The 11,822-nt window shown below is 34.3% G+C and overlaps 1 protein-coding gene across 1 annotated transcript; it reads right to left on the bottom strand.

Annotated features, from left to right (window-relative positions):
• Nucleotides 1–466: 466 nt before the first annotated feature.
• Nucleotides 467–11,378, bottom strand: LOC127869823 (prolactin-releasing peptide receptor-like). Its single transcript, XM_052412481.1, has 7 exons — nt 10,608–11,378; nt 10,233–10,333; nt 9,742–9,832; nt 8,480–8,619; nt 3,306–3,543; nt 1,092–1,188; nt 467–627 (listed from the first exon to the last, which is right to left on the bottom strand). Exons 1-7 carry the CDS (start codon nt 11,376–11,378, stop codon nt 467–469), a joined length of 1,599 nt encoding a protein of 532 aa, XP_052268441.1.
• Nucleotides 11,379–11,822: the final 444 nt, after the last annotated feature.

Raw genomic sequence — 11,822 nt, 5'->3', positions numbered from 1 at the left:
ATCCGAATTGTCAAAATAACGACGGAACGAATGTCCAAGTTGTTTAAAAAAACGTAGGAATAAATGAAAAATAGGGCAGGAACGAATGTACAGCGATCCTGTTATATTATTATATAAACTGGCAAATACCTTCACAGAATTAAGTTTCTTACAATCTGTTTGGATAAATAACTTTTTAATTGAGTGTTTGGTGTTACATTTGTTTATAAAATGACTGCTGAATGCTACTACCAAGAGAAGTCATGGGAAAATCATAATGACCATAATTGCGCTCAATGACCAGGCATCTGCCGCGTGTGGTTTATGACACCAGGTTTTGTCGGGCAAAGTATCTGATCATAACGAGATAATTAATCATCTCTACCTTAAGTATGGTCGAACATTTATCATCAGCTTATGGTCTGCGGTTGTTCTGAAGGAGACTAAGGTCTTATAGAAGCAGGTAGTAATAGAGGTCGAGCTAGTATTAAGTCCATCTGTTCAGGACTTCAACACTCTCAGGCAGTAGGGTCCCGTAAGCGTCTGCTATAACAGTGGCATTTGGTTGACTGGTCTTCATGAGGACTTTGAGGGTGCTGTAAGTCTTATTATTGCTACCTGTGATCATCTCCTCTTCTCTTGCCACAGCTGCAAATGATATAGGTCGTACAAAATGGTGTGTTATTTTTCCTCTCTCTTCCCAGAACCGCTTCGATTGATGAATACAGGACTCCCTTGATGTTGTTGGTGATGATGATGATGCCATTGTCTAGGTTGTTTATAGTTGCGGTATCTGCGCTTAAAATGCCTTTGCTATATCTGGACCTAATTAATGTTTGCATGTCAAATCTAAAGCTAAGTTTTTTGGCGATGCGCATACACTTAAATATCAGCTTGATTGTATTAAGCACTTAATCATGGTCACTGACGATTTCTGCGCCATATGTTCTTGGGTTCGCCTTGCTTATGCTGAAACTGAACCGTTGCGGGGACAGCAATACATAATATCTGTGTTTGCGGGAGAAGCGTATTGGCCATCATAAAATGAAGGCGTATGGCGATCTGAAGATGTATCAGCCCTCTGTCATTTGCCTTCCCTATGCCAAATATACCTACTGTCCCTGAACAGTCTCGGTAGGCGTTTGGACCAACAAGGGAGTTCCAGTTGCCTTCGAAGATGATGATGTCTTCGTCAATGCTCTCACAACTCTGTATAAAATTGTATATTGTCCTCGTCTAGACTGACGTTTTGCGTAGACCTGGATGATGGTGGAATTTGCTGAAATTATTATTATTATTATTATTATAACGGATTTCGTTAGCGCCCTTTTCATGCAAAAATGCTCGTTCAAAGGCGCTTTACAAAAGGACATTTGACGTATCGCAGATACGAAAACATTTTGCAACACTGTTCAAAAGAAATCGATCTCAACGTGTGTAGCTATAAGACAATTGATGATCGAAACAATAAAATCTTAAACTAAACTATAAGTACTACGTAAAAACATGCACAGTAACCATAAATTAGAAAGATCAACAAGACACTATAAAAACTACTCAATGTGTATAGCTATATGACATTTAATGAAACAATAAAATCTAAAGCTTATACTATAAGTACTAGGTAAAAACAAGTACAGAGTGATTGATACTATTATGAAGCATTAAGTAAAGGATTAATAATCTAAATTTGTGTGATATAAATAAAAATGCTGTAAGAAACTAAAGCAATAAAACAATGCCGGCTACAATATTGAAACACAGTAAAAGTAAAAAAAATTGTAATAAATTGATATAACTAGGGTTAAGACAATAATTCTAATGATATTATGAGCAAATTTTTGGGAACATACAGACATTGTTTTTCATTAACTGAAAGGATACGTGAAAGGATATTTCTGCACTCTGGCTGTCGGATTCCACAGCTACCGGTCACCTGTCACCCTTACGGACACTTCTTTTGGGTTTTAACCTTATTTGAACTATTGAACTACAAGTCACAAATAGAATGACCAAGTGTGACTACAAGACACAACTTGAAGGTTAAAATTACAGAGTGACTTTAAGACACGACTAGAGGGACTAAGCATGACTACAAAACACTGCTTATACTACCACCATGTAATGAATTGAATAAACCACTGCTTATGTAACATACGATTGGAGGAAGAGGTGAGTTTTCAGTGCCTTTTGAAGGAATTCAGTGTTGAAGAACCTCGAATGTTTGATGGAAGTGAGTTCCAGAGTTTGGGAGCAGCGTACATGAAACTTCACTCCCCGTATGATAAGGATTGAATCTTCGTTGGAATCACTAATGAAGTCGCTTCGTTCTTTGATCTTAAGTTCGCCTTTGTTCGTAGACTTCAAGTATGTTGTTCAGATATGCAGGCGCTTGTCAATATAAGGCTTTGAAAGCATTGGTAAGTTTTTTGAAGTGAATTCTTTTTTATACTGGGAGCCAGTGTAATTCCTTAAGAATCGGTGTTATATGACTATAGCGGGATGTTCTTGTGATAACACGCGCCGCAGTGTTTTGAACAGTTTGTAAGTTCTTGATTGCTGATTTTTGTGTTCCATACAGCAGTGCATTGCAATAGTCTAGCCGAGATGTGACAAGTGAATTGACCAACGATTTTGTGGCATTTGGTGTAAGGTATTTACTGATGTGACCTATTTGCCTAATCTGACCGAAACATGATCTACTTATAGTATTAATATGGTGTTTTGAACATTTTGTAGTTTCTTGATAGCTGATTATTGTGTTCCATACAGCAGTACATTGCAATAGTCTAGCCGAGATGTAACAAGTATATTTACCAAGGATTTTGTAGCATTTTGGTGTAAGATATTGCCTGATGTGACATATTTGCCTGATTTGACCGAAACATGATCTACTTATAGCATAAGTATCCTGTTCCATGTTCATTCTTGAATCAAACCATGCGCGGAGATTTCGAACGCATTGCGATGGTTTAATTTTCGAGTCCCCTACTTTAATAGTTAACCCGTATACGTACTTGGCATTGTTTTGACTTGAAAATACGATTACCTCGGTTTTGTCGGTGTTAAGTTTGAGCATATTTGTATTCATCTACGAGATGATATCTTGGAGGCACTTTTCAACTCTATTTAGTGTTTCGTTTTGGACTTCTCCATCGGTGGGTTCGAAGGAAATGTAGAGCTGCGAGTCATCGGCGTAGAAAAGATGCCCGAGTTCATGGTTGTTTGCAAATTTCCCCAACAGGCTTAGGATTCATGGTATAAAATGTTGGGCCTAACACAGATCCCTGGGGTACGCTGAAGGTCAGCAGCACTGGTTCTGATACCTTGCCGTCAATGCTCACCGTTTGGAAGCGGTCAGATAGGTAGGAAGGTACCCACTGTAGTGGTTTTTCAGCAAAGCCAAACTGTTGTTCGAGGCGGTTTAAAAGGGTTTTGTGGTCGATGGTGTCGAAAGCGACAAAGAGATCAAGCATAACAAAGACAGTAACATTTTTCTTATCTAATGATTGTAGGACATCGTTTTGCACTTTCAACAAAGCTGTTTCTTCATTTAAATTGTTTCTGTCAGATGTTCATCAATTCTTTTGCTGACAACTTTCTCAAATAATTTTGAAACATATGGCAGATTCGAAACCGGGCGATAGTTTTGTAGTGTTTTTCTTATCTAAGGTGTTTTTTTTTAATAAAAGTCTTATACGTGATGTTTTAAAGGATCTTGGCACACTTGCTGTTTCCATCGAAAAATTGATGATTTTTGTCAGTATTGGTAGAAGTTCAGTTTTGCATTCTTTCAGGAACCAAGTTGGAATAGGGTCAAGCTCGCAAGATTTATTTTGGGATTGCATGATGATTTTTTCAACTTCTTCCACAGTTGTCGGACGGAAATGTATCAAACTGCATGTTTCTGCTGCTGGGTTATTCTCATTACTCTGTTTTGAATTTGAATGAGATAGGGCATGTACAGAAATATCTTTTCTGATACCTTAAACTTTATCTTTGAAAAAATCATTGAAACTAACTCGTCGGATGTTTTGCAAGACGGGAGAGCTATTTCAGATGGACTATCTAGTAAGTGTTTTGTGATGTTATGCATGCTCTTTTGATCACGGCCACAAGATGTTACTTTATCTAAATAAAAATCTGCACGTGCTTTGTTCAACATTTTGTTCCTTTTGGCGCAGTGGTTTCTATAAATTTCATGATCAATAGTGAGTCTCAATTTAGCCATTTTCTTTCCAAATTACGTTTGATATGTTTAGCGTCATGAAGCTAATCTGTGTACCACGGGCAAGTCGGCCACATAATTATAGATTTTGTTATTAGTGGAGCATGTTTGTCTACCAAAGCCAAAAGTTTATAATCATAAGTTTGGACAAGGGTTTCAGGGTCATGTATATTTTCAAATTGCATTTCTGACTCTGTGATATCCTGTTTAAATGTTTCAATATTGATCTCTCATAGTTTCCGAAAGTTTACATTTTTTCGTAGAGGAGCTCGTTTTGATGCTCTTGCATTAAAGATGACGGAATAGTGGTCTTAAGAAATGTTTCCTGAGCTGACTAAAAGTCCACGGATAAAGATTCTCGAAATAGAGACAAGGGTGCAAATGAATGCACTTTTGACCATAGTGACTAACTCATTCGTTATGATGAAATGAAACCCGTGGTTATGTTCAGAATCATTCGCGCTTCAACATATCTTTAGACCTTCTTCCGTTGATGTTTCTCCAAAGCCTGAACTCGGCTTTTCCGATAAGTTCCCAGTAGCGGTGAGGCTTCAGCTCTTGCGTCAGTTTGTGGCTCTCCCAGCCCGCATAGTGTTCTGACGTTGAATTATCTTATAGTTGTTTCCTGTGTTGACAACTTGATCTAGTCCTAGCTCAAGTGGCTTACTTGTTGCATCCAACTTGAAGACTTGCAATGGAAAGCGCGGTTGTTGTGTTCCGGTTCACGACCGATCCGAGTTGGTATTCGGTTGTGTTGTCCTCGTCATGTCATTTGAGTGGCTTTGGGTAAAAATACGCAGCGCCTGTTTATTCTCAAAGAACTTGCAGCTGCTTCGGAATAAATTAAAATTTGCATTCATTTCGTTTCGCCCGCCAACAGAAGTGATAACCAAAGTGTAACTGGGTAAAGGAATTAGAGCCATAACTTAAAGTTGGGTGAGAATCAGTGTTCCCGCCATCCCGAAAGAGCAGCAGCCAAGCGACAAAGGTACTATCTCTATGCTAAACTTTACATAAAGTGCAATGTTTATAACATAATTACCATTTAAAAAATAATTACATATGTTACTCTATGTAGCAAAATATCGACACTGAGTTGTGTATGTGTAGCTATTCAAAAGTCCTATAAAAGAGCATTATGAATCTAATGCGTTTTCAATGACCCTTATGACCCTAAAGGAGCTTGTAAGCATGATTGATGGACTACTTTAGCTGATTTTGTTTTATTTTCCACAAGTACAAATTATTAACCTTATTAAAACATACAGTTTATGGACTGTTGATTCGGGTAAAATGACATTATTACGGTTAAAGTATTCTTTAGCATAACAACAAGCGCCTACGGTGCATTGAATAATTTCGTTTAATTAGATTAAAGGAACCGTCAACCGCGATTGACGAAAAAAGAAAAGTTTACAATTATTAGTTTATATTGATTAAAATATCACGACTGGTATATTACATTATTTGAAAAAAGTTGATAAGTTTTCATATTTTCAGAATATTCGGTAATACATTTTACTGGGTACAGGTACCAGGTAACTACCAGTTAACTATAAATAACGCAAGTAGATTGATCGTCACGTGGTAAACACAGGAATGCAAATTGTGCATGCGTAGTGAATTTTATATATTTTATATACAAAATGATCAATCTACTAACGTTATTCATAGTGTTTATATCGTTATGTCACATATTTTCGCGATGTACTTTCGATTTCACATCGCGAAATTTTATTACCGAATATACTGAAAACGTGTACTTTTTTCAAGTATTGTAATATACCAGTCGTGATATTCTAATCAATACAAATGAATAATTGTAAAAAAAAATACGGTATTTAGGACTTTTCTTTTTCCGTCAATCGGGGTTGACGTTCCCTTTAAGCCAGCAGTCTGAACGTGCTCATATAGTTGAAAGTGTTGTTAACATTCTTTCATGTTGTGTGAACAACCACTCAAAAATCGGCAACATTTAATAACATTATATATTGCAATCGTCTTGAACAAAATATATCAAGAGAGAGTTGAGACAGATTTCGATTGATATTTGAGTAATATCACAAGTTCCAAGCCATTCCATTGTAATTTACAACAGTTTAATGATCTGTGATAAAATGCCTTTACAGTTTACGACATTCGCTTTATCAATAGTAACAACAACGTTCAAAACAAAATGAGATTAATACCATCGGTTACTTTTCGGTCGCATAACTAATACACTGGAGATAAGACATTGTGTCAATCCAAATTAAATAACCTACGACTTAAACCGTTAACACCGATAAAGGTTACCTAGTATGTGCTAAAAAAATAATGAGACAAACTAACATTGAAATTGCAGGGTGTCGTGAGAAAACGTTTTTGTTTAAGAAACAAGGGTCAATTTAACAACTGGTTGGTTCTTTGTTTAAACATGCGCACATAATATAAGATAAGTGTTTAAATATAATAGAATATTCAATATAGTTTTAAATATGTTTCCCTGTTTTCATATGTAAACATTTCACAAAGCACACATTCTACATTTTGAGTGAAATAAAAATAAATTATATGTTACCTAAATATATGATAATATGATAAAAATTATGATTCAGACACGTACATAGAATTCAAATAATAATTGTCTTTTCATAAGCGTTAATTTTAACACAAGTAATTGTTAATTTTAGACACATGCGTACAGCCTAGAGTGTATGGTTCATATATTACTACTATTACTACTACGTTGTGTACTTTGAGTTGTGTACGTTATTGCTCCATCGAAGTACGCTACAGTATGAATTGAGACCATATCCCCTGTGAAGATACTAAGATGGAGCAGTTGCCAATGTCAGTATCCCTATTAGAAAGATATTTATGACATAAATTTAGCCATATTCGTAAACGATTAAGAATAGAAAGATATTCCCTTAATACAATAATGGCAACTGTATTGCGTACAATGATTCATACTTCAGATGTTATTGACAGTTTGTTTTCTGAAATATATAATTAAATGTCTCTCCTAAATAAATCCAATTCGAAGCAAATTTAATACGATGTGCGTCCTGTCAAAATAAAGGTACAAGTTCTAGGTTTGAAAAAAAAAATTAGATAATACGAACAGTTTTAGACAATCGCTTTTAGAAAATTTTCGCTCAGTATCCCATTCTTATCACTAGCAAATCTTGTTGTATGTTTTGTTTCCACACATGTGGTTATTATCCAATTAAAACAACTTTGTAGCGTTTGTATAGCGTAATGTATTTGTTCTCTGTTACCAAGTTTTTTAATGCAATTACTATATGTATGCGAAAACTCCTTGTGATTGATATGACGAATGTTCAGTGGTTTCTTATTTATCGTTAAAACTGTATTGTATGCTGAAAAATTAGTAAAAGATATATGTTAATGTAAAATTTATTTCGGTTGTTGACGTTGCCGATGAAATAAGACAGTTAATTATATTTAATATATACACGCGACTACAAATCTTTTTTATATACAGTTCAGACGAACTGATCTGATATATGATGTAACAATCCATTAACAAGCAGTCTATGAAAAGTGAACATATATAGTGAGATGGTTGAACTCTAATACAAATACATGTTACCACACCCAACCGCATTTGATAAATCATACAGTCACTGCACATTGAAGTTATTCATAATATGACCATATGTTAAAGAATTTATACTTTCAAATGCGTACGTCGGTTTCAATGCTCTACAAGAAAAATATCATTTTCATTTAAATAAACCGTTATTATATCATAAATTTAATTAAATAAAGTATACTTATATGTTTTTCTCAAGTAATTACGAGTGAATATAACACGCACTTCAATCAAAATTATATATCCTGTGTATCCTGGTGTTCATGAATTAACATAAAACAAATTTCCAAATAGTACATTATAGTTTGTATTCCCGTGTTTCTTTAGGAAAATGTCACGAAATCCAAACAAAGTTCTCTTTTGAAGCTCTTGTCTCTTAACAGGCTGACTGACACTTGTTTTTTGCACTCGCGATAGTGAGATATGTATTCCCACGCCCGTTAGCCCATTGGCGCTGTCCCGGGATTCCATTTCGATTTTGGCTAAGTCTGAAAGTTCAATTCTTTGTCCTAGTAAGTAATATCACACAAAATTGGTAAAAAGTATAATGTACAGATTGTAAATGTGTATCTGCTAAAACACAAATCATTATACAAATCTTCTGTTTTTGATAAAGCAGGAAGAACATATTAATTAATGGGTATGACCTTAATGGCTTGTTATTAACATACCTGAACGTCAGTGTAAACCTTTTTGACCCTGAGCCTGTGTCATCCGACACATCCGCATTGTTGACGAATGAACCATTAGAACATTCTCGAATGCAACACGGTCGTCTCAGCAAGATTCTAAATTCCCTCTTAAACTTCTCCTATACAAACAAACCAAACAAAACCCATTTATCATGAAACATTTAATTTGCTCTACGACTTTACAACCACAAAATAGAGCAAGATGATACATAGAGTACTAAAGGAGCACAGTGTTTTTAAACTGTTATTTGGATACCATGAAGGTCTTTGCAAAGTATTCTTATCGGCATATTGGATGGAGAAGTCGACACAGAGATTATCGACCAGGTTATATATGAACATTCATATCACAATAATCGGCAATTATTTATAATATAAGTAAATAATATATATTTTGTACGATGAGCTATTAAGTCTAAAACGGAGTTAATAATATTCATTTATAAAGGCAAATAGAATATGTTTGTGAAACCCAAATTTTGCACAGTAATGTACAATTAGCATATTAGATATACATTTTTATGATAAAGGGTGCAAAGCAATTCTTTTGTATGATCGGTTTTTATATAGAATTATAAAAATGGTCGTTTCTTCAAATATGTTTTTGGTTCAAAACTGATTCTCTTGTGGAATATTTTAATTTTTCCATGGACTCTTTTCTTTATCTCGGAGCATTTTCCCACGGTTTTCATATGCATAAAACAACAAAATAATAAACGTTTGAATATAATTTTATTAAAATACACTATACTATAAGGAAGTACTAAAATTCGTAAATGCAATTTAATCAGTTGTTAACCCATGGATTTTTTTAAGAACAAAAATGGAATTTTTATTTAAAACCAAAATCAGAACAAACCCTTTGAACCATGCTTAAGATCGATAACTTAGCATAAACGAACTTATTTAAACCCCATGTAAAAACATAAAATCCCTTGGGAAAAACGTATAATCAGTTGATTTTTTTTTAAATATCATGGAAGGGCCAATTTTGCACAAACATTTTACACTGAAAAACACATGTCTAAGAAAAACATAATTAGTAAGTGATCAAAGAAGCATACATAAGCATTATATTGCATACGTTATCCCAATAAGGCACATCTTACATAACATAAATTAAATTGTATACGTGCTTATTATAAAGAATATAATGTTTAATAATGTTTGGTAAATGAAAGTAAAATTTGAGTGACATTTAATATAACGTTAATACTTATCGAATAACATACATAACTCACATTCAAGAGACCATAGATAAACGGATTGTAGCAAGAGTTGCTCATTGCAAGCCAGTTAAAACATAACCAAAGAACGTTCATGTACTCGTAGCTGAAACATAATATATATACATATATACATGTTACGGCGGTTATGTTTATTGCGAATTATTTGAACATCTATAAATAGATGATAAATTATCTAATTCTTTAAAAAATACGTTCACATTCGTTGATGCAACTTTACTTTTAAATTTCTATCTACAAATATTGTCCAGACGATGACACTGAGACAAGTGATTTCTGAGTAAATATTACATTTTTAAACACAATAACGCAATTTTAATTACGCGATTTAGCATTATAATAAAAAAATTTCATTCTGTTACACTTAAAATTTGAAAAATAAGTATTTGAACATCGCTATTTTGAAATCCTGTTAACCCGTCTATTTTAGAACAAATAATCAGCATTAATGCCGTATAAATAAAGCCGAAGCTTCTATAACCTACTCATTTATTTCTGGCTTCCATTCTGATACAATGTTGTATATCTGAAGGGGCATCCAGCACACAACAAATAATATGACCACAATGATAAGCATTTTTACCACCTGAAAAATGATCCAATAATATCAGATTATAAGTATTGTTGTCAAGATATCATTGAAACGTTTACCTCATTTGATATATTAAATCTTAGACAGAACTTAATATAACTTCAACATATTGTTTTAACTTGTATCTTTCAAAATATTCGATTTTAAAACACATCCCCGGAAATGTAGTGTCAGAGGAAGTAAACAAAATATTGTTTCTGAATTTTTGTTTAATTCTTATTGAACTATTTTGGGGATAAAGGGCTTTTTATTTGCATTAATAACATACCTTTTTACGAGTCCTTTGTCGGACATTGTCTCTGTCTAATGTGTCACCAGGTGCTTCCGTTCCCCATATTTTAAAGGAAATTCTGGTGTAAGCGTAGTTTATCATGAGGATTGGAACAGCATATTGAACGCATAGTAAATACAAGTAGTAGTATCTTCCAAATTTGTCTGAGGGCCAGACTGTTTTACAAAACGGTATTAGTTCATTGTTTGACTTCATAACCACCCGATGGAAGTATGCCTCCGGAATGCTTGATGCAATTGCAGTAACCCAAACAAACAACAAACATAACACAGCGTTACATTTGGAAAATCCAGCCTTCAACGGATATATAACTGCAACATATCTGTCCAAAGATATGAATGTTAGCGTCAAAACGCTCACGAAGACGGATAGCGTTTTGAAAAATGGAGCAATAGCACAAACGCAAGTTGGAAAGTCCCACCGCTGTTGTAATGCTGGTTGAAATTGAAAGGGAGTCGCAAACATTCCGAGCATTATATCTGATATTGCTAAGTTTGCAATCAGGACATTGGTCACTGTCTGCATTCGTTTCTCTTTCGCAATAACGAAAATAACCAAACCGTTTCCAATTATTGCTATTAATGAAATTGAACCGTACAACAACGCCAGGATGACAATAACGAATACAGGAACATCGTATGTTTGCTGGACTTCAACTGTCGTAATAAGAGATAAGTTGTAGAGCTTTTGTTCAATCATTCGTAGAAGATATTTTACACTGTCACTGATGTTTGTGTAGTTATCCATTGAGTGTGCATCTGAGATCATTTCGTTTGAATAACGGATCGAATCTCCTGAAGTTGTTTCCATGTCATTGAATAGCACTTTGGTATTCCGGAGACTTGAACAACCTGTCAAATATGAAGTTTATCATTAAGAGCAGTATCTAAGGTAACCAAGACTCAAAATTAACTGTTGTAGTGTTAAGATTACCCCAATTGGCATCACGTTCAGGTTCTCGTCCCAGGAAACAGATATATATATATCTTCAATATGTTTTGTTAAAAAGTAAACGATGTATATTATTAAATCATTGAATTTGATATTAAAACATTCATATGCAAATGCAAATTATTTAGATGACTGATGAATATAACACAATGAAAGCTTACTTCTGTTTACATCAACGCTATTGTCATATTTAAATAATCGTTTAGTTGTGACATAAGCACGCTTGCGTGCAGTGCCCAA

Source organism: Dreissena polymorpha, chromosome 2 (genome assembly GCF_020536995.1).
Source record: "Dreissena polymorpha isolate Duluth1 chromosome 2, UMN_Dpol_1.0, whole genome shotgun sequence".
Lineage (NCBI taxonomy): Eukaryota > Metazoa > Mollusca > Bivalvia > Myida > Dreissenidae > Dreissena > Dreissena polymorpha.
This window is presented reverse-complemented; position numbering and strand designations above follow the sequence as displayed.